Source organism: Nansenia antarctica (assembly GCF_963989245.1).
Source record: "Nansenia antarctica genome assembly, chromosome: 9".
Classification (NCBI taxonomy): domain Eukaryota; kingdom Metazoa; phylum Chordata; class Actinopteri; order Argentiniformes; family Microstomatidae; genus Nansenia; species Nansenia antarctica.
In genome coordinates, this window is record NC_137679.1 from 30,136,704 (window position 1) to 30,161,067 (window position 24,364).

General features: G+C 47.0%; 1 protein-coding gene across 1 annotated transcript; it reads left to right on the forward strand.

Annotated features, from left to right (window-relative positions):
- Positions 1-104: 104 nt before the first annotated feature.
- secisbp2l (SECIS binding protein 2-like) lies at positions 105-19,586 on the forward strand (the record flags this gene model as incomplete). Its single annotated transcript, XM_080539905.1, has 18 exons — positions 105-125; positions 6,320-6,537; positions 8,025-8,367; positions 8,485-8,635; positions 10,275-10,501; positions 11,084-11,108; positions 11,201-11,310; positions 11,713-11,853; positions 12,532-12,642; positions 12,822-12,989; positions 13,256-13,397; positions 13,548-13,723; positions 14,083-14,215; positions 14,455-14,617; positions 15,237-15,457; positions 16,018-16,172; positions 16,305-16,524; positions 16,742-19,586. 18 exons carry the CDS (start codon positions 105-107, stop codon positions 17,392-17,394), a joined length of 3,378 nt encoding a protein of 1,125 aa, XP_080396031.1. The 3' UTR covers positions 17,395-19,586.
- Between the last annotated feature and the right edge of the window lie 4,778 nt (positions 19,587-24,364).

Sequence of the window (24,364 nt, forward strand, 5' to 3'; positions counted from 1 at the left end):
TTCACACAAATGGCCCAACATTTACAATGAAGAAAATAAAAGCACCCATATCCTGACGTCTACAGCGTGCTCAATGAGGGTCTGTCGCGGTATCAGTGACTGACATGGACGCAAATGACAACAAGGTAAGATAGAGTTGCCTTTGCTGGCGATGTCATTTCAGAAGCGAGTTTTGTGTTTGTACAGCCTTGTTATGGAAAGATACAGGCCCGGATTTGGAGAGAGACGTTATTTGTATAATATTTGGTAAGAAACCGGTACATTTACCATTGATGCTTTAAGAGTAATGAATTATACCCAGTGTTGTGTTTCTGTCAAAGAACCCAGCAATCATCATGTTGACATTGTGTCTCTGACAAGTTACTAAGACAGTTTGTCTGCTAGCTACCTAGCTAAAGAAGCTAGCTGACAGGCTAGCTACACTGATTGTCATTTTGGATTGACAATCTCATTTACCCCCATTTGCTGTTTGGTGCAAAGTACTAAATAGTTAACTATTTGCACATATGAGGAAATAATTTAACAAGATCTGTTGCGTGTATTTAGCAAGTGAACATTTTGGGTCGTAGCTATGCCTTATATACGCGCTAGAAGATCCTCGCTGTCAAAATATTTTGGACACTTTAAACCATTTGACAGATTGTTTCCCCGCTAGATAACGTGCTGCAAGTTTGACACATTGTACTAGGCTGATAATATTAGTATTGACTATTTTGGCAAAACATATATAACTACTACAATGACTAGCATGCAATAGAAACTTTAATGACGGAATGTGTGTGTATGTGTACTCGTTAGTTGACAACAAGAAAGAAAGCAGACTCGTACTAGAGGAATGACCGGTTCTCCTGCATTAATCACATTCCAATGACTGGCTCGTGTTGTAATGCTGTAAGTTATGTGTAATGTTAATTTGTCTAACCTAATAATAATAATAATAATAATAATCATCATCATCATCTATTATGTTGCCATTTAATTGATTCTTCTATAGCGATCTGTGCTATGCATGACAGTCTGCTCCTGTTGAGAAGCTCCTGACTAACATCACATCTCAGGATTTTCTTTGAGCAATGTTTGCTGTAGTTAGGTACAGAACAGATGACGGTAATGACTGGCATTGAACTCCAAATGCTTGGCCCAATAGTCCCAGAGCCTGTTTCCCCGACACAAATTAAGCCTAGTCCAGGACTAAGTCATGGAGATTCTCCATTGAAACTGTTTTAGCCCAGGACCAGGTTAAATCTCGGTCCCAGAAACCAGCACCTAATGTCCACAATCATGTCTATGTGATGACCTTAAATAACTGATTGGACAACCCCAAAGAAATGCTGGTGACTCATATTTATCTCTAGAGCTACATTAAAATGTTCCCTCTCTCCTTAGTCTCTCGCCATAAAGTAAAACATTCTACAGAAACCCACCCTTCTCAGCTGAGAATCTTTGAAAACAAAGTGAGAGTACGAGACAAAGGCTTGAGAAGACAATGGAGGGTACTACAGCCCCCAGTCCTCCTCAGTGTCAGCTCTGCCCTGCCCATTGCACATCTGGCTCTGACCTCAATGCCTTTTCCACAATCGTTGCTATTCACACACACACACACATACACAAGCTCACTCCGCAACCTGCCTCAAGCAACCTCACACCTGTTGAATGGAGAATGGAGCCCAGGCATGCATGCTGTAGAACCCAGCGTTGAGTGCAGTGGCTCCTCTGACTCACTCTCTACAGAGCACATCTTAGGCCATGTTTAAAGTTTGATTTCTGATGGTGTGGACAAGGATCCTAGGCCTAAACGCACTGTACTATTCCTTATTGTGTAATTAGCTTATCCTGTGGTACTGTCCTCTTATCCTCTCAGGCCTAATCCTGCAACATCCCCCCCATCACATAAACCAACCACAATAGCCTCTTTTTAGCATCATATGGAAATGGATCATGGTTCATTTATCTTGTGGTCTTCAATCTGTTTCATCACAGTAATGCCACCACTGTTGTAGGCCATACTGCCCGCTATTGTGCTGAACTCGTTCTGTCCCACGTATCTCTGTATAGAACAGCCAAGATCGGTAGATTAGTCAGAGAGGAGCCCGGAGCCCACGGACAGTGGCAGTAGGAAACAATGGACCCTGTCTGTGTGACAACCGCTGTACTGATGCTCGATTCATGCATTCCAACCTCTGCCTCTGAGAATGGAAGAAGTGTCTTTGTGTTGTGAACTCTGTAAACTCTCCTCGCACCCCTCTCAGAATGGCAGATGATGAAGATGTCGGCCTAGGCCTAGCCTGTGGCCACAGCTGCCACTCCGAGCTGGGCGGGTAATAAAGCCTACTGTATGGAGCGGTTAACAACACAATGTAAAACAGCCTACATCAGTGATTTTCTATGGCTTCTCTGGGTTTTTAGGTAGCGTTCAGGGCTGCCAACACCAGAACACTCAATGGAAACGAAAGGAAGCAAAACAAGATGAGGGATAAACAGAGCTAGGCGGAGCCCTGCACTCCCTGAGTAATGGTAAAGGAAACGCATCCTTAAAACAGTGGGTGGATGGAAAGGTCTGCTTTTCTTCAGTAGACACTCTGTTATTGGTTTCACCCAACCCACTCTAATACTGTCATTCACCAGTAGACCCACCACATACCCCCCGTTTAGCATGCACAGGCCCCTTACTTAAAGCCCACAGCACACACTTCTTTCCCTACAGGGCTGGATCAGACATTCACCTAGACAGAAGAGTAAAAGAGTCTCCCACACCCAATCATCTGTCATAAATACCTCAAAGCTTTGAACCGAGTCTGTCCATTGTGTTAAACTCTGGATTGAAATGAACTTCATTTGTTCTGCTCTATTCAAGGTCTTAACCTAGATTTTTAAAGAATAATAGATACTTGGCTTATTGCCATACATTTTATTTTTAGAGAGGTATGTAGACTTATTTGACGTGATGGAAAGGTCATGTGACACAACACAGTTTACCCTGTGGGCCTGTCTCTCTGGCCCTTTGACAGCCAGGATCAAGAGTGAGCTAGAATTAACGTGGACTTTGGACACGTTATGTAAAGAGGAGTAATCACCCTGGGAATAATGGACTGCTGCTATATTTAACTGTCCCACAAAGTCCTGAAGATGCTGTATGACTCATCATTATAACCCAGGCTGCCCTCAGGCAGTGTCACCTGATGTAGTTTCACTCTAGGTTAGTCTTAAATCTTGGATTAAAGGTTTAGAATGTTTCATGGAAGGAAAATGGATCTGATATGTTTCTTTTATGACTTCCTGTCATTCTTACACATCTGGTCCAAAACGGTTGTGCTGCTGTTATAAGTGTGTCGTTTTGGGATCCATGATGAGTTAGCCTAGATTCGTGGGTTTTTTTGTTTGTTTTTTCCAGTAGTTAACTAGCCTAACTAATAGAAAGCCACTGTTGGCGCCTCAACAAACCTGCCTGACGTGTTTCTACCTCCTTGAAGCATTGGAAGGGAATGTTTATGCCATACTTTCAAGATGAATATTTCAAACAGTTGACAATGAAAAAAACGTGGCACTCTGGAGTGCAGACGGTCCTCAGTCCTGCGCTGTTCTGAGTATGAGGAAACAGCGCTCCACTTACTATCGGATGACTATCAGCCAAATCAGGAAGCCTGATTGCAGAAGGTTAGGCTAGGCCACGGCTACATACTGCTTTGGTGAGTGCAATCACATGGCCCTTAGCTGCTCTCATTGCATTAGCAGACCTGGCCTATAGGACTATGGGCCTTTATTATCTTCAACACAGAGCCACATTTATGAACTCCTGACTCAAAAGTTCCCAGTTTTTTTGTGTTTTATTTTTTTACGTTTTTACTGATATAACAAAAACTGGTTTTAACCCAAGTTGAATGTAAATGATTAGCTCCGTCCAGCGAGCTTGTTAGATAAAGCTCCTTTATACACTGGCTTTTATATCAGGTCATAAAGTGATGTTTCAAGATGACATCTTCTGTGTTTACAGCTGTTCCCCAGAGAGGTTAATCTTCGGCTTGCTCCTTGTGTGGATCCACAATGCCCCTTGGGGTCCTTAAGCACTGCACAAGTTGCAGAAATCATTCATAATGTAGTCGTAGGCTATTGTTTGTCCATCAGAGAGAGAACATAACTTTGATAACGTTTGCACCTCGCGGCTACACGACTCGGGCGATTTCGAGAACTGACTGCGCAAACCTTTGAAAACTGCAAGGGAGTTTCTGTGTTCGTAATCCTTGGATTCTGCCACCGTGTGGTGGACGATACAGGAGCGCGTTGATACCGATGAGGCAGACACCCGTGTTAGCGTGACCCTTTTCTGGGAAAACCGGATGAAAACAAACAAAGCACTTCAGCCTTCTTTGACTACCAGTGGTTTATTCAATGTGGACATCGAAGTACAGGCAATATAACTACAAGTACACATCGAAGTACAACATTTCACTGTACTTGCTATGCGCTGGCTCCCAATCATTGTTTTTCGGCCACATTGATCGCCCTGTACTCCTGTGTTTTTTGTTTTGTTGTGCCTCCTGGTTTCATATCAACACGCGCATGCCCTTTGTGATGTAGTGACCTGTTTCCAGGTCACACTGTCAAGTCAAGTCAAGTCAAGAGTCACTTTATTGTCCCATCACTGGGAAATTTGTATTGGGCTTACACCCCACAGCAGCCAACAAAGAGCAACAGACAATACAGAATATTAGCACACAAACAGAAGGCAGACCTGATTAAAACAAGAGTGGAAATAAAATGATAAGCAAGATAAGTTACATTCATCTGGTGCAGTTTAAAAGTTTAACAGAAACGGGAATAAAATAATTTTTAAATCTATTTAATCTAGCGCGGGGGACTCTGAACCTCCTCCCAGAGGGCAGCAGTTCATACTCTGCATGTAGGACTTGGGAGGGATTCATGAGAATTCTATTAGCCTGTCTGAGAGTAGCCTGTTCAAAAATAGACTGCAGGGATGAGTGGTCTTTCACCCCTATGATCTTCCATGCAGTCTGTATCAGTCGGACCAGTTTGGACCTTAGTTTTACAGATAGGTTACCAAACCAAGATGTAATGCCGTATCTGATGAGACTCTCTAAGACAGACTGGTAGAAAAGTAGCATAAATTTTGGGTCAACACCATGAACTCTAAGGCGGCGTAGGAAGTGTAGTCGTTGTTGTAATCTGCTACAAAGGCTGTCTACATGAGTGCTCCAGGTGAGTGAGTTATCAATGAAAACCCCAAGATATTTGTAAGAGGCGACCTGAGAGATGGATTGTTTGTGGATGACCACAGGCCTGTGGTCCCCAACACCTCTGGGGTCGAACACCATCTCCTCAGTTTTCTTAACATTTAAAACCAGGCAGTTAACATCACACCATTTAACAAACCTCTGGATTTCAGAATAATAGTCATTTAGGTCACTGTCCTTTTTGATTAAAGCAAGGATGGCAGTGTCATCCGAAAATGTTATGATGCGATTGCTAGGGTAGGTGCTTCTGCACTCGTTTGTGTATAAAGTAAAGAGCACAGGGGAACTGACTATACCCTGTGGAGCACCAGTGCTTATGGTTCTGGGTTCCGAAAGAGTGCCATTAACACTGACCCGCTGTGTGCGGTTAGTTAAAAAAGAGTGATACCATTTTATCATGAGGGGGGGGACATTAAGCCCATTTAACTTCTCAATTAAAAGGTGCGGCTGTATCGTGTTAAAAGCAGAACTGAAATCAACAAATAGGAGTCGGACATAGTAGGTAGGGTCCTCTAAGTGCTTAGATATGAAGTGCACCATGGCTGAGGTTGCATCATCTGTGCCTGTATTACATCTATACGCAAACTGAAAAGGATCCAGAGAGCAACTGACTGCATTTTTCACTTTACATATAATGAATTTTTCAAAACATTTCATTACAACAGATGTCAAAGCGACTGGTCGCAGGTCATTATTTTCCTTGCAGCTAGCCTTTTTAGGAACAGGAATAATGATAGCGTCTTTCCAGATGGACGGAACAGTATGAGAGTCCAGAGACTTCTGGAAGATAGGACACCAGGCCTCAGCCTGGCACGCGCTGAATAATTTCTTGGGTCTACCAGCACGCACATGCCCAGTGTACTTGAATGATCCTGTGATACGCGATTCTGGCTGGAGTATTTTTGTGCGACGGTGTGAAAACGCTCATGTGGCCAGAGATCAGATCGGCTCCGAAATCGCATATCGACGTCGTGTAGCCATGAGATATCACCCCTCCTGGAAGTCTGTGATGTTGAGATCTGTCTGAAGCCTCTCTCTCTCTCTCTCTCTCTCTCTCTCTCTGTCTGCAGGATGTGAAGCTGTCAGCCGAAGTTGAACCGTTCATCCCACAGAAGAAAGGTCCAGAAGGAACCCTTGTCAGCATGAGCCTCTCTGGAGAAGGAGGCGGAGGAGGAGGTGGAGGCGGCGGAGGTGGCGGCGGCGGAGGTGGAGGAGGAGCAGAGCCCACACCCATCCCCAGCTACCTCATCACCTGTTACCCCTTTGTCCAAGAGAACCAGCCCAACAGGTACAGCACCAGGCACCCTGAACCCTACACCTTACACCTTGCACCCCACAACCCTCCAGATCCAAAGTGCACAGGGTCAAATCACAGAGTGGAAAGGGACGTGGGACAGGGACTCAAGGTATGCCACTGTCGCTTGTCTTTAGCCATGTGTCAATAGTCCTTGCTACTTCGAGAACGTGACAGTTAGCTTACCATTAGCTATGAATGGATGACTGTGGCGCTACACTAACGCCATAGAAGAAACCCATTAGCCTTTAGCCCTACTGAGTCCTTGAGTACTAGCTCCCCCTCACACAGAAACCTTCCCAGTGTTGACATCATTCCAGGAATATTTCTAGTTAGCTCTGACACGGCCACACCACTCCAGGAACCTTCTCTGTGCCCATGTCAGTAGGAAAAACGGAGGGTGTCCCCATTCCCTTCTGCCTAAGGAAACCGGCCTCCTTCTCCTGGGCCACAGCCAGGATGAGACATTCTCTCGTGAACATTCCCCGGTGATACACTGTCGCGACCAGCTTCAGGTCTTCCAAACTGTGTATTGGATCAGAACCATTGGGTTTCTCTGGTAACCCAATAAAAAACTGATTTGGTTCCACACAGTCACCGTAGAACTCTTGTGATTCGTGTGAAGAACGCGATCTGCGTTTCCACTGGCGTTCCCTTTGTCAGGGGTGATCTGCTGTATCCTGCTCTTTTGTTTGCTTCCTTTCCGTTTTGAATACCAGGAAATGCCCGCTATAGAACTCTGGCTGTGAAAATGTCGGCTGGATCCTTATCAGCTACAGGCCACACCAGCAACGAGCCACACACACACACACACACACACACACTATCCATCCACACACACACACACACACACACACACACACACACAGACACACACTCACAAACACAATCCACCCACCATCCAGCCGCACACACACCATGCATCCACACACACACACACACACACACACCATCCATCCACACACACCCACCCACCATCCATCTGCACACTGTCCGCACGCACGCAAACGCACACCATCCATCCACACATACACAGACACACCTTCCACTCACACCAACTAGTGGCTCACTCAGACCCAGCTGTCTCATACATGCTCTCCTTCCTCATTCAGTCTGTTCAGAGCACTGAATCTCTACAGATGAGAGTCCTTCACAATGCCTTTCCCTATCCAGTGAAGGAGTGTCTTTCTCTCCCCTCTGGCTGCAGGTTCAGAGTCCCTGAACTCAGGACCAGTGGAGGACTGTCACCTGGTTATTTTTCCCCAACGCACTCTTTTCGCTGTTATCTTGTGAAGTGCTGATGAACTACACTCTAGTGCTTCTCTAATCCTAATTTATGATTGTGTGTTGCTTAAACATTTTGAGAACCGGTATGTCTCTCTGTATTGGATTGGTCACAAACAAGACGAAGGTCCTCACTATACGTAATGTAGTGCCGTAGTCTAACCGTACTTCCTCTCTTCTCCCTCTGTCCCCTGCAGGCAGCACCCTATGTATAACGGAGGAGAGCTGCGCTGGCAGCAGCCCAACCCCAGCCCTGGGGGTCCCTACCTGGCCTACCCCATCCTGTCCTCTCCCCAGCCCCCCGTAAACAACGACTACACCTACTACCAGATCATGCCTGCTCCTTGCCCCCCCATGATGGGCTTCTACCAGCCGTTCCCTGGGACCTACCCTGGGCCCGTGCAGGCTGGGCTGGGAAACCCTGTGTCAGCGGACGTCGGCGAGCGACAGCTCCCTCTGGGACAGGCGTTTGGGCTGGCCAATCAAAGAGGGAGGGGCGTGGTCAGACCGAGCACTCTTCCCAAGGTAAGAAAGGTTACCGTCTTGAGAAAGGCTGTGCCGAAACCCTGTGTCAATAGATAATAGAACACACATATTACTGTTGTTTATCGTGTATTGGTTGGCATGTCCCCCCTGCCATATCACCCCCCCCCCCAGCAGCAGCAGCAGCAGCAGCTGGGTGTGTGTCAGCCTTTGAGGGCCCGCCGCCCCCCTATGAGGAGTGTGGCGGTGCAGAAGGAGGTGTGTGCCTCAGGCCCCGACGGCAGGACCAAGACTGTCCTGTTGGTGGACGCAGCACAGCAGACTGGTAAGCCAACCGTTGCCAAGCGGCACCATTCCTCTTCCTCTCCAGTAGTTAGGATAGATTTGTTTGTTGCACTGAGTTGACATACACTTGTGGGGGGGAAAAAAACAGCATGCACGGTGAAATGAAGTGAAATCTAACGCCCTGTCAGTAAACCAATTTGTCCTCAGTAGATCAGGTGAGCCAGGGTCAGCAGAGCTCCTCTGAGCCTTTGTAGTGTTTGATTATCTAAAGCCATAATGCTTTAACGAAGGCTTAGACTCGAGGAGGGTTGCGTACATATTACGGTGCCCTTCGCAGACGTTATGTAAGAGCAAGCGCTGCTCTTAATCTAAGAACACACACACACCTGAGTCACTCAAACCCTGGCACTGCCAAGTGCCAGCGCTGCATCACCTGATAGGTGATAGGAGAGGAGCATGATGTCATGCCATGTTGTCCAGAGCTGTTTTTCTCCTTTCAACAGACTTGAGCCTGTATGTTCACCCTCCCACACATACCCATATTGCTTTAGGAACAAATCCAAAACAAATAATAATAATAATAATAATAATAATAATAATACATTAGACTTATATAGCGCTTTTCTAGACACTCAAAGACGCTTTACAAACTGAAAATATCGAGTAGTAATAATAAAAGGAAACTAAAAATAAATAAAATAAAGTATAGGGGCCTAATTAAGGTAGTGCTGGGGACACATGGGAAGGGGAGGGAGAGAGGGTTAACTGGTGAAGGCAAGCTTGAAGAGGTGGGTTTCGAGGACCTGTTTAAATGTTGGGAAGATGTTGGCCTTCGTTGTGGTTGGGGAGGGCGTTCCAGTGGTAGATCCTCGTCTATGGCTGAATTAAAAGTCCTGGCACCCTGTCTCTGATACTGAACTAGTTGGAACAGGGCCCTATTTTGTATTTAATGGTTCCATTAGTCAGTTAGGTCTGCCAGTTTGTTGGAGGTGACGTGTGTTTGTCATCTCTTGACAAATCTCTCTCAGAGGACGTGCGAGGAGGTGACTTTTGTTTTTGGTCTGCTGTTTTCGAGAGTTGACACAGAGTATCACCCTAACCTTAACCCTTGAGAGGAGAGACAGGAATGTAGAGTTTCCAGTCAGAGAGGTATGCTGTTTGTGAACATTTGCGGCACTGTACGCGATGTCCCCTTGTGTACCTGGGAATGACAATGACCCTTTGTGAATACCTATGAAATGAAACCAGAATTCTTCCCTCTGCTCTAGTTAGCAAAGATCTGAGAGAGTTGGATGGGTGGAATCTGTAGGATAGAATCCTTGCGTTTTGAATTTCCTATAGATCAATTATTATCCAAAGGAGAGGAGGAAGGATGGATACATATACAGCCCCAAGTATTTGCATACATCAGACATCCCCTGTAGTCAATGTCTATGTAACAATGTCTTCGAAACCCTGTTTTGATTGCTTCCACAATACAGCCTTCCTTTTTTTTTTTTTTTTTTGTCGCTGACTGAATATGATTGGTTTGGTCAAAGCAAGCTTTCCTCTGTGTTGCTTTCGTCAATCACGTCATGTCAGACCAGTGATCTACTCCATGGCGGGAGGAGGAAGGGAAGGTTTACATGTTGAAGGTATTCAAACCGGTTCTAAATCTCTGTCCTCCGTCTCCTCCTCAGACTTCCCGGGGGAGGCGTCGGGCCGCAGCGTGTCGGAGCAGGCCAGCCCCCTGCTGTGGAAGAACCGTCCCCGGCGGCGGCGGGCGTCCCACCCCGCTGAGAGCTCCAGCGAGCAGGGAGCCAGCGAGGCGGACATTGACAGTGACAGTGGCTACTGCAGCCCCAAACACAACCAGGCGGCCGGGGCGACACAGCACGCATCCGACCCCACCGCTGCACCCCCCACGGTACACCCCAACCCTAGACCTACAGCTCTCGAACCCCTACCCCCTAACCCCAACCCTACACCTACAGCTCCCTACCCCCTAACCCCAGCCCTAGACCTACAGCTCCCTACCCCCCTAAACCCCAACCCTAGACCTACACCTCTGTACCCCCTAAACCCAACCTTAGACCTACAGCTCCCTACCTCCTAACCCCAACCTTAGACCTACAGCTCCCTACCCCCTAACCACAACCCTAGACCTACAGCTCCCTACCCCCCTAACCCCAACCCTAGACCTACAGCTCCCTACCCCCTAACGCTAGACCTACAGCTCCCTACCTTCTAACCTCAACCCTAGACCTACAGCTCTGTACCCCCTAACCCCAACCCTAGACCTACAGCTCTGTACCCCCTAACCCTAGCCCCAGCCCTAACCCCAGCCCCACGGCTATACACCTCTAACCCCTCCCCTGCATTTGAAGCTCCTGCAGCACCAGTCTCATCATTAGTGTCAGTATCATAATCAGCTGTGATTAAATATAAAGTTAAAATACCAAATGTTGTCATTTAACATCTCTCTCTCTCTCTCTCTCTGTGTGTACAGGGAGTTGAAGCTGGTGTAATGACAGGTAAGCTGCAGTATCTGTGATGTATCTCATAAGGGGAATGACGTTAGCTTTGGAGTTAATGTGGTAACGCGGCTGTGTTGTGTCTCGTCCAGCGGTAAGCTGGGTGAATGTGGCGTCTCAGGCCACACAGAAGCCCTGGGCGGACAGGAACAACCCCTTCCACAGAGCAGGGAAGGGCCCCGAGCAGAGGAACTCCTCCCAGGTACGTCCACACACAGCCCCCCTCAGCTGGCAGGGTCAGACGACAGTGCCTCAGAGTCATGCGTATGTCTGGGTGGGTGAGATGACACACAGCCGGGGGAGTACTGTGATTGTATCTCTGACCCCTTCACCTTCACTAGGCCAGTCCTCACTAGGCTTCCTTCCCCTCCCTCAAGTGTCCTTTCCGCAATGTGCTGAAGGTCAAAGCAATTCAGTGGTAGGTGTCCTCCATATAGTTGTCACCTCTCCTTGTCTGTGTATATATATTTATTTTATATTTTTATTATGAAGATTAGTACATATGTACTGCAAGAGATAACAAGGAGAGGAAGCCAGTTTAGACTATTGAGATGCACCCTCTCTATTCCTGACCCCCCCCCCCCCCCCCCCTCTCTTTCTTCAGGATTTCCATGGTGGCTACTCCGGGCGTGGCTGCCCCCACCCTAACCATAGCTCTGCAGACAGTGGCTGTGGCGTGCAGCGGAGGATGCAGGCAGGGGCGGTCCCTGGGACAGAGCTCACTCCTGAGCCCCTCTACTTCGAGGTGGGAGGAGTCACATTTGAAATGCTTTATTTATGTCCACATAAATGTACAATATCTAAAGGACATAGACATAGATTTTGACATTATGAAAACAGTCAGTTCCAATAGTGCTGAGTTGACAACCAGTTATGCCTACACATAGGATATTATTCACACCAAATGATGATTACAGTGGATTGACAGATACAGTATCAATACTGTAAAACAGACAGTATCCAGCTCAGGGGTACAAGAAGCACCGCCTTCTCCATATTGAGCGGCTACCAATAATAGCAGATACTGAGCAATACTTTGCTAACTGTTTGGCCCTTCTCTTCGATAGGCTAGCCATTTGAAGGCCCGACAACAAGCTTATGAACATGGCCCAGGCTGCCAAACATGAAAACTAAAAGTTTGTAACCCAGTTGTGATATGGCCAGTTCCAGCTGTTGGTATTTCAAGATCTTGGTTTGGCTTCCTCTAGGCTATGGTCATAGGTGCAGCCAACTTTGAGAATGAGCACTTCTGTGATTTTCATTGACAATTACAGCATCGGGGGTGTTTGCTGAAATATTAGAGAACACTTCTGAATCGTCACTACACAGACTGACACACACACACACACATATCTCAGTCATTCCCATAACCATGGGAATCAGTACATTTAATAGTTTAATACTATATGTGTGTGTCTGTTAGGATGAAGATGAGTTCCCAGAGCTGGCCTCAGGAGGAGCACAGCAGCGCAGTACCAAACCAGAACCCAGCTTGACCCAGGCCCAGGTCCAGTCCAAATTTGCCAAGAACCTGGTGAGAGAGTGGCTCTTGTCCTCCATCTCAAAAGTCCTATCTAAGCTAGATGCTTTCTCACTTCCGTACGTCCTTGAAAATAAAATTTCACACGGCTGAAAATCTGCTAACACCCGAGCAGTCCTTTCTCCCGTAGCTTTGTTAATGCGTGTTCTCTGACCGTGTCTCCCTCCCTGCAGCTGGACAACCTGCCAGAGAACTCCCCCATCAACATCGTTCAGACGCCCATCCCCATCACCACCTCCGTCCCCAAGAGGGCCAAGAGCCAGAGGAAGAAGGCCCTGGCCGCCGCCCTGGCCACCGCACAGGAGTACTCTGAGATCAGCATGGAGCAGAGGAAACTACAGGTACCAGCATGCCCTCTGTCTCAGCGGTCCCAGCGAGACGCCGGATGGAATCCGCTGGGAGGTTTCCGCATCGTAGTAGCGAATCTTTCTAGAAAGGTCGTTCGATTTTGACGGATCATTTCTTAAGTATTTCTTATTTCAAATCCTCTCTCTAGCCCTCTGCAGATTCCGTCTGGTCCTAAGTAGATGAGTAACTCTTTACTGTGTAGTTGTGGTCTGTGGTGTATTATATTGTGGTAGTGGTGTGACAGAATCTCTGCCTGCAGGAGGCCATAACTAAGGCTGCAGGGAAGAAGAGTAAAACCCCGGTGCAGCTGGACCTGGGAGACATGCTGGCCGCTCTGGAGAAACAGCAGCAGGCTATGAAGGCTAGACAACTCACCAACACCAAACCACTGTCCTTTACAGGTACACACACACACACACACACACACACACACACACACGCACTTGGATAAACAATCGCAAACCCCTGTTATATACAGGTCCATATAACACACACACACACACACACACACTTGCATTTACATATGTTTGCTGTGTTGTCTCCTGTTCCAGTGGGTACCACAGCTCCGTTCCATGGTTCTAGTGGCTCGAACAACGCAGCGACCATGTTGAAGGTCCAGCAGCCTTACTCCGCCCCACACAATGCCCTGGACTCCACCGCACCCCGCCTGAAGAGGAGCAAAGAGAGGGAGGTCCCCAAAGTCAAACGACCCACCGCCCTGAAAAAGGTAAGACGGATGGAGGGGTGGAACTGATTTAGAGGAGTAGAGGATAGGGTTGGTCAAACGTGTAGCACGATGCTAAATTACAGAAGCATTGACCTAACATACAGATAGGATTCATCAATGACCCATCTTTCACAAGGAATGAAAGGGCTCAAATTGAATAATAATAATAATAATAATAATAATAATAATAATAATAATAATAATAATAATAATAATATATATTTTTTTACTTTTATTTGGATTCTTCATTAACCCAAAACACTTAACAGGTCACATAAAAACATAGTATATATAGAGGTAACTGAAAAAGAACCACCCCAGAGTCTCAGTGTTTAACCCCGTCTCTGTGCGTGTTCTAGATCATTCTGAAGGAGCGGGAGGGGAAGAAAGGCAAGGTGTGTGTGGAGCAGGGCTCTGCGGGGCAGGACGAGCCCGGGGACGAGGAGATGCACTTCACTGACGACCTCACACGGGAGCCCGCCTCCCAGGAGGGTGAGCAAGGGGACAGGGTTCAGGGTTCAAGGGGTCACATCTATGTTCATTGGCCAAATCTATGTTCGGAAATGGGTACTAAATGCGAAATACTTCAAGTATTGTCCTTCACATTTCATACGTCTATTAAAACAAATGGAAGTATGCGGTATGCGACGTGTGTAGAGATGCCATTGGTTCTCTACCCTGTACCCTCTACACTCTGTCTGATGTTCTCCCTGCGTCTGTGTTCCCTGTAGAGAACGGTCTGAGCGTGCCCAGTGACGCCTCGCTGTCCCCGGCCAGTCAGAACTCTCCGTACAGCATCACGCCCGTCTCCCAGGGCTCGCCCGCCAGCTCGGGCATCGGCAGCCCCATGGCCTCTAACGCCATCACCAAGATCCACAGCCGCCGCTTCAGAGAGTGAGTGTACACACACACACACACACACACACACTCACACACTCACTCAGTCACCCTCCATAGCCATTATCCTTCTCAGTTTGTAACATCTAAGTCCCTTGTTGAGAATCCAACTGTAGACAGCTGGAATGTCATAGGAACATATTTGGTGGGTTTAGCCGCACAAAAAGAGTTACAGAAATATTTTGCCCGCCCAAAACAAACACAGAGCATCATCTTTTCTCAACCCCAGCCCAAAAGCTAATGGGTTCTTTCAAAGGAGGACTATACAATAAAGACTTGTACAGACTATGACACCGAAACCCAGCGCATTTCACCCCCTCAGCACAATGTATGCCACTCTCCTCACAAGCAAGGCTTTGTCTCTCCCCTAATGTCCTCGGCAGTGGGCCCTTTGTCCCAGCCCACCCTGATCTCACCCATCCTGCATTTTAACTCCCTTATGACCTTCCACCTCCATAAGCCCCTCCTTTCCCCCCAGAACACCATTCTTCCATCCTCACACCATATCCATAACAGGTCAATCAAACACAATGTAATTCTGTGTGTCTGTGAGTCTGTGTGCGTGCGCATGTGTTCTGACTTGTGTGTTTGAACCTCTGTGTGTGTCTGTCCCCAGGTACTGCAACCAGGTGCTGAACAAGGAGATAGATGAGAGTGTGACGCTGCTGCTGCAGGAGCTGGTGCGGTTCCAGGAGCGCGTCTACCAGAAGGACCCCTCCAAGGCCAAGTCCAAACGGCGCCTGGTCATGGGCCTCCGTGAGGTCACCAAACACATGAAGCTGCACAAGATCAAGTGTGTCATTATCTCCCCCAACTGTGAGAAGATTCAGGCCAAAGGTGAGCAGGGTCAGGGGTCAGGGGGGGGGTCACACAGGGTTAGGGTTAGTGAGGTTTGTCTAGTCCCCTGTGTAGAATAGTCTCTGCAGAACCAAGGCCTTGCTTATTATAGTCAGACAGAAGTGGTCACATGTTGGTCATGTGTCAAGTGGTGACTAAGATTGTAGCCCAGTCAAGAAACATCATCTACAACAACCCTTTCCCTTCCCCTTCAATGTCTGGACCTCTAAAGAGGCTATTGTACATGGCAATAAGGTTGAGGCTACACACTGCCCATTGGAACTTCATTGCTTGGGCTTGTTCTCAAACCGGACAATTAGTCTGTCCTTATTTGTCCTCCTTCATATACACTGTTTTGTTTAATAAAGAGAAAAGAAACCAAGTTTAGAGATGCATCCACCAGAGGGCAGTAGTGGAATTACTTATCTCTCAGTAGGACTGTGACGGTTGTTTTGCCCCAATAATCCATTTGATTTATTCTTCCTGTGAAGTGCATTGTATTGCATATGTGAACGAAATAAGCGATATAAATAAAGTTTGATTTGACATGCTGCCTGCAGGGGGTCTGGATGAGGCTCTGTACAACGTGATCGCCATGGCGCGGGAGCAGGAGATCCCGTTTGTCTTCGCCCTGGGCAGGAAGGCTCTGGGCCGCTGCGTCAACAAACTGGTGCCTGTCAGCGTGGTGGGCATCTTCAACTTCTCCGGAGCAGAGGTAGGAAGTAGTGGGACATGCTGGAAGTAAACTTGTTCTAACCCTTAAATTTAGCTTTTGCCCTCTTCTCTAATGCATCTCTCTTTCTCTCTCTCCCTTCTCCTTCCCCTTTATCTCCCCCTCCCCCTCTAGTGTTTGTTTAACCGGCTGGTGTCCTTGACAGAGGAGGCTAGGAAGGCCTATAAGGACATGGTGTCCTCTCTGGAGCAGGAGCAGGCTGAGGAGGCCCTGAAGAACGTCAAGAAGGTCACCCATCACATGGGCCACTCCCGCAACCCCTCCGCCGCCTCCGCCATCTCCTTCTGCTCCGTCATCTCTGAGCCCATATCAGAGGTCAACGAGAAGGAGTACGGTAAGGAGACACTCGCGTCCTCTCTCTTTCTATTTTTATCCCTCTCTCTTTTTTGGATAAGTAACCCTCCCTCTCCTCTCCATAGCCTCCGTCTTAAACCATTGCAAAATGTGGAGGATTCTGCTTCAAGTGAAACAAGTCATTGAAGGGTCACAAGTCATCCCCTTCTGCTTAAAATGTCAATAACTCTGTAAATCTCTCTTTCCTCCTCGTTCAGAGACCAACTGGAGGAACATGGTGGAGACGTCCGACGCCCTGGAGCCTACTGAGGCCGAGCCCAGCCGCCCTGCTCCCTCCTCTGGCTCCCAGAGAGACAGCGAGAGGCCCTCCGCCTCCTCAACCACGACCACCACCAGCTCCACCACACCGGCCCACAGCCTTACCCTCGGCCCCGCGTCCCTCCACCCCAGAGCAGGGCCCTCAGGCCAAGGCCCGGGGGATCGAGAGGAGGGCCGGGCCGACGACCGGCTGGAGCTGGCCTCCCAGCAGAGCACGGAGACGGGCTCGCTCGACGGCAGCTGTAGGGACCACCTCAACTCCTCCATCACCTCCACCACCTCCACCCTGGTCCCGGGCATGCTGGAGGAGGCGGAGGAGGAGGACGAGGAGGAGGAAGACTACACCCCCGAGCCCATCTCTGTGGAGGTGCCTGCCCTCAGTAGCCGCATCGAGTCCTGGGTGTCCAAGACCCTGGAGAACCTCCAGCTGGGCAAGAGCCAGGACAGCACCGAGGAGGAAGAGGAGGAAGACGAGGAGGAAGAAGAGGAGGGAGGGCAGAGCGAGGGGGAAGAGGAGCTGGATTCAGCCGACCTTCCAGAAACGGGGCTGGAGAGCAAGGAGCAGATGGAGGGGAAGAAGATCACCGGTTGACGTTACCTCCTTCCTCCGTCCCGCTCTCCGCCTCCTCTCCTTTACTCCCTCCCTCCCTTTCCTCTCTCATCCATGCATTCCCTCTCTCTCTCACACACACACATCACTCTCTCACATTTGAACCAGCAACTCTCCTCCTTTGTGTGACTCCAGACACCAGACATTATCTCAGGAATCAGACCAACCAACACGCACGCACACACACTCACGACAATAACATACAGAGTGACCAAACGACAGACAGACAGATGGGCAGACCAACCTACAGACAGACAGTTTGTCAGACATCTCCTCGGGTCACTCTGAAGGACTCCTCTGTCTCACACTCCTGTCCTCCTCTGACACGCTGATGTGAACCTCAAACCACCGTCTCGTAAAGACAAGCCCTCACCCCCCCCCCCCCTCCCCCCTTTTAGACCACAACCGGTTTACACTTGAACTAAGAGGGAATGGCTCTTTCTACGAGACTGAACTCGCTAGGAGACGTTTCAGGCAGTGAGTGACCATGGAGACGCTTACTAAAAAAGGAGAACTAGTTCTTGCTCTCGAGAGCCTCCTCTACTCTCTCCTACTCTCCTCTTACTCCTTTGGTGTTTCTACCACAGAGAGATGGAGAGAGTTTACAGGTGTGTGTGTGTGTGTGTGTGTGTGTGTGTTTCATGCTTGTTCACTCCCTCTGGCCTGACCCAGCAGCAGGGGCATGGTTGGTGTCATCATCCTTTTTGTGTTAATTAGCTTTATCTGCTTGCATCGTGTGTGTTCCAATTGTGTAATTAATTACAGTAGGCTTTAGTAGGGAAGGAGAGGCATGCTAAGGTTGCTTAGTGGTTCTAGATAGGTTGCTTATCAGTTTCCCATTGACTGATTGGTCTCCCTACAGTCCGTGGTCAGTTTACTTGGTGGTTAGGCTGTGTTGTCATCACTAAACCACTCTCGCGCACCAACATATGTTTAAAAAGGAACACTGATTGTTTTTGACATTGGTACATTGTATCCCTTCTCTTTTGACATGATTTAAAATAGGAATGATATGACATATGACATTACATACTAACAATAACTGAAACTAGAACAACATATTGATGTACATAACCTGTATATGTGGTTCTAATACTCTGTAATCTGTAATATTGATCTTTCCTAGTGTACAACTGTTTGGGGGTGTTTTCTTTCGGAGTGGATTATTTTTGTGTTGCTAGCTGCATTATGTGTTTTAGTATAGTCCTCTGGTTTATTTTTGGTACCAGTCCATTGACGGGTGGTATCCCACCAGCTATCATTCTCTGTGTGTGTGTGTGTGTGTGTGTGTGTGTGTGTGTGTGGAGGGGAGGGGAGGGCAGGTTAATGTCCTGTTAGTAGCTGTTATCAGAGACGTGTGTTTGTGTGTGCGCCTGTCTGTGTGTGCGCGTGCTGGATGTATTTTGCCTGTGAGACAGTGTTATACCTCCCAGTTTTTCATCCTGCCTCTGCCCCAGCTCCACACTGGAGGGGAGTGGCTGCTCAGCTGACCTGCCCACTCCCCTGCCATGGGGGGAGGAGCCACCACAGCAACCTACCAGAATATTCATGAAGTCATTATGCAGTCCACGTGCATACCATGTAAATAAAATTGTAAAAAAAACAAGAACAACAAAAACATATTTGAACTACAGTGTATTTAAAACAACAACAACAAACACCTTGTTCTTAAAGCCATTTGATAGAGAAAAAAATATATATATACATTTTATGAGTCTGAATCAAAGTTGATCATGGAACAATTATGTAAATCTATTGAAGCATAGTTTAGCTAGAGGAGAAGGATGTGCAGCAGTGGGCATATTGGGAGCTATGACGCAATACCCAGGTGTGTGTGGTGGGAGGAGCCAGAATACATGTACTGGTGAATTATGAATTATGAAGCTGTCTAGTTTGATAAAAGGTACGCTGTGTGCAGGCTTTTTGTCAGATATCGCTCTCGTCAAAGTGTTTTGGAGCAACGATAGCAAGTGTGTCCTTTGCACTATGTAAATACAGTAACTAGTAAAAGACCTTGTAACTAATGTGAAAAAAAAAATGGTTGAATGAAGTACTTTTTTTCAGCGTGTTCCTCGTCTTTCTATGAATATTTAAGGATGTTTCTTTCAGACTGTACAGCACTAGCAACATGTAGAGGCTATTTCTCATACCATAACTGTCATCTTAATTGATTATCTGGATTGATTATTAATATCATTAAAATGTTGTTTAAGTAAACTATTTTGAGTACTGTCTTTTGTGTCCGTCCATGGTCTTTTAGATTGTATTACTGTATGGAAATATCTTTATTTAAAAAATGGTTTGATACTTTCTTTTGTGTCGACTACATAGTGATTGCATGGCCTTCATAGACTACATAGTGATTACATAGCCTTCATATCATTGATGTTCCCTGCCACCATTGCTTTTTTCTCTTTTCGTATTCCGTTTTCCCAGGTGTGAGTGTTCATCCTCCCATCATTGGTTCTGATCTTTTCCATGGCATTCTCATGATCTGTGACAGCCAGAGCATCAGGGGTTGTTTGCAGTTCTGTTATATCATACCAGTGGTGTGCCGTCAGGGCCAGCAAGGCCTTCTCTGCTGGCCTAAACATCATCAGAATATAAATTTAATTTTGATATATTTTTTCCACAAATATGTATAAAATTATTCCCTAGTCTATTCCAGGGCTCTACGCTAACCTTTTTCACTATGAGCACATGTGCTCCTAAATGAAAAATGTTAGGGGCACACAAAGACATTTAGGAGCACAGTGAAATTTTTTATTATAACACATTTTTATTAGTGATTTTGCAATTTTTGCACCAAAATCACACATTGGCCCATGCCTACAGCCCTACTAGACGCAGAGTTTATGGCATTGTATTATGGTAACTAGCTGTGTCAAGTTCTCCTGGTTAGCAGCATGTTCATTCATTCATCCTGTCATGCCTGTCAGCTAGCAGCTAGCAGCCCAGCCAGGCTTTAGGGCTAGGTCTGTCAGCTAGCAGCCCAGCCAGGCCATGCAGAGGTCTGTCTCCATGCTGCCCACCTCCCTGCTGCTGGGTCAGGCTACATCAGTCACACACGGTGGCCAGACAACTCCACATCTAGGGGTATTAAACTACCCCACATCCAGATGACCAGTCCCCAGCCCCATGCTGCCCGGGGTGGTGACATGTGGAGGTGGCCAGCCCAGCACGGTGCCTCTGCGGCGGCTAGCTGTTAGCACACCACCATCCCCGGGGGTCCCACCTCTCTGCCACACTCAAGTACAACATGTTGCATTTTCATGCCATTAGGCAACTTGCTTCCTAGGGTTTCCTAGGGTTAGAGATGCATTTGGACTTCTGGAGTACCTCCACTACTTTCAATGGGTTCTGAAGGTCTGAGAGCTTTCTACTTTCTACCCTGGGTAGTTAACCCTGGTTGTAACCTTGGGTTCAAATCTGGAGTGTGTGGGACCAAATCTGTAGATGTGGTGAGCTAATGAAGCTAATGAAGCTTGAGATGAGAAAAGGGCGCTTGTCTCTTTAAGGCCCAGGAGGGAGTTAGCGATTAGCGATGTTAGCTTAGCGCCAGTTTAACAGAAGTAACTTCACTTTTAACATGACTTCCCGTGGTCGTAGCGGGCTGGCTGACGGCTTAAAATGTGGCCACACGGTTCGCGCAGATTTATTTTTAGAATTTAAAAAAAAAAAAAAAATCTGTACTCGCACGTGTGCTCGTGAATTTATTTCTCTAGTCGCACAGATGTATTTTTAGTCGCAAATGCGAGTGAAATGGTCGCACTGTAGAGCCCTGGTCTATTCTCTTAATTTCATAGCTTTCCTCTTGGTTGCGCTGCTTCCAGCCATTTGGAGGGCTGTTAGAGCTTTTATCCAATCATAGAATTTCAGCCATAGGCCTAATGTGTTGCCAGGGTACCAAGAAATCTGCCCGCCTGCAGATTCAACAGTGGCGCGAGTACAGATTGTAATTTAAAGTGAGCGAGAAAAGAGCAGTGGCGTACCGTGGTCAGATCTCGAGTTGGCGAGCAAATCCAAGCAAATCCGACGACGGCGCCTGCTGGATGGCGGAGCACCTGATCAGCACCTGCACGTCTTTTGATTGGATACAAACTATTGGGAGGCAGAGCTGGGAAGCAGCCACAATGGCTGAAGGAGGAGAAGAGGTAGATTTGGTGGCAGATATTATAACAACAAAGAAGAACCTTCTAAGAAAAGCCAGACATAAATCAGAAGAGAACGGCCAACCGCGACATTAGCGAGGCTATCCATGTAGAAAAAGACTTATTGGTGGAACTGATAAACTGTACAACAGAGACATTGAAGTCTTCTTGAGGAAAGAAAGGAGGATGGATTTTGTGTTCAAATAATCAGTTGTTTTGGTGAGTACAAAGCATTTTATTTTTTCTGCGAGAGATGTAGATATACGGACGGAGCGACCCTGGGTTTCGTAGATAGAGTGTGTGGTGTGGTGCGGTGCACTGGCTCAGCTGTGTGAGTAAGTGGGGCTTCAATGCGATCTTTTAATCCCTTCCCGGGGTGCTATATATTGTAATATTGTATATATAATATATTGTAATATTGTTGAAAGGGATGACACTTGTGTGGTAGTAAAACAAACGTGTGATCTCTTTATTCCGTTCTACTCTCCGTGCTTCGATATGCTACCTAACTTCCGTGCCCTCTTAAAGGGGTATACCCCTATATCAGATATGAACATCACAGCAACGCCCGGTTATACTGTGTTTCTGTCTAAATGTATAGTTTCTAGAGCCATGGCGTGTCATAATGATGGTATTAGGGGTGGAATAATTCAGGTAGGACATCACTGAAGGCCTAGGTGTGAAATGCACCGCCCGCCACTGTATCGATTCATACCTCATATCTGGGTCAGTCTGGTGACACCCAGGTTGGTCTGCACTAGAGCAAACCATGCCACAGACATGACGCATTACTCCTAGACACAACGGAAATTAGATGATCAACAGATATTAGACACGCCGGTGACCCTCATTCAGATACACCCGAGTCCAGCGAACACGAGTTTCCAAGCATGTAGATTCACTGTGCAACCACTGGGGAGAGCCAGAGATCCAAATTCCATGCATTCTTCTGACCGAGTGCATGACTCCCTTGAACTAGTGACCTCCATCAACCATTGGTTTACTGCTTAACTTCCATGCATACCTGAACAGAGACCCTGTGGCTTATTCAGGACAGCTACTGAACATCCAAACAGAGAAACATATTGTATAGAATCTGTCACGTGGAATGGGAAACTGTGTCAGGTGACATTAGTGTCTGCAGTGTTCCTCAGAACACTGACTGAATAAGCCCCCAGGTGCCCTGCCCTGCCCTGTCATACGGAAATGCAAATCCTGCCTTCCTGTTACTTCCCCATCCGTCTGTGTTTTTACCTCAGCACATTTGAATATTTGGGTACAGGCAGGATGTGGGATGGAGGGGTACTCTTCAGCCAAGCACTCCTCTGTGGGATGGAGGGGTACTCCTGGGACAGAACATAACCAAGTGACAGAAAATATCTTTATTTTATTTTATATATATATATATATATATATATATATATATATATATACAGGTACAGTATATTGAAGTTAATTTATTACAATAAACACCAAAACTATGCTTGTGCATCTTATCTGAATATACAGTAGTTATAGATTAGAAGTCATTGCAAGAAGGTTGTTGATCTGCACATTATGAAGTGTAACCTTACAGGTGTATGAAGATATCAAATAAGTCATAACATACAGTATCATGGCTATGAGATTGTTAGCTTTCTGTTGATCTTTTAGACTAGTACCTCAATCAGACTCTACTGGTGAAATATATGCTGAATGTACTGTAACACAATGGGTTATTAGATATCAAATAATAATAATGATTGCATTTATAATGCAAAGCGCTTCATTGTAAGGGGGAGCGCTCACCTCATCACTATATCTGTGCTGTTCCGAACATGAAAGCATCTCTTTACCTACAGTATCTATAGGATGAAACAGGAGAGGAGGAGGAGAGCATTCACACATTTTTTCTGTACTTCAATGTACGTGTGTATGTGTGTGTGTGTGTGTGTGTGTGTGTGTGTGTGCGTGTGCGTGCGTGCTGCATGAGTCACCCTGCATGGCTGTGATTGGGTGGTAGTTAACGGGGGAGGGGTGGGTTAGGGGTGGGGTGGGGGGGGGGGGGGGGTAAGTCAATTCCTCTTCCGCTCCATTCACACATCCGTCAGCATGCGCAGTCGGAGACAGAGAGAGAGGCTCATTCATAAAAAAAGAGAAAGTTCATTCATAAAAGCTGCGCCATCCTGCTTTGCCTCAGAGCCAGGGAGAGAGAGAAAGAGAGAGAGAAAGAGAGAGAGCGACCTGGCCACTGAGACACAGGGCAGCTACCCACGGGGACTGGGAGAGTGGCCGACAGAGAGGACAGAGAGAGGATTGTCTGTGTGTGTGTGTGTGTGTGTGTGTGTGTGTGTGTGTGTGTGTGTGTGTGTGTGTGAAAGAGAGTGTGTGTGTGGGACAGTAGGATGTTGGGACTCTACTCCTTGCGATGGACAGACTGGTGTGTTGAGAGCGGAATGGACTGCTGAGAACACAGAGGGAACCTGAAATCACTAAGGACAGTGACACACAGGTAAGTTATGCAACCACTTAATATATTTATTATTCACTTTTATCTGGGAGGAAGTATCATGACATGATCGACACACACAGAAACAGCTGTTATTATTATTATTATTATTTTATGTACAGATTGCTAATCTGTAGTCCATGCTTTACCATTCATATATACAATACAATATCCAATGTAGGAAACACAGGCAGCTGGGATATCTAGCCAGAAAAACCCTATGTTAGGTTGTCTATTTGTGTCTCTCATTCTTGGAGCGAAATGGCGTGTTAGGAATTGGATAGAGGGGGAAGGGCTCTGCAGCGTGCACCTC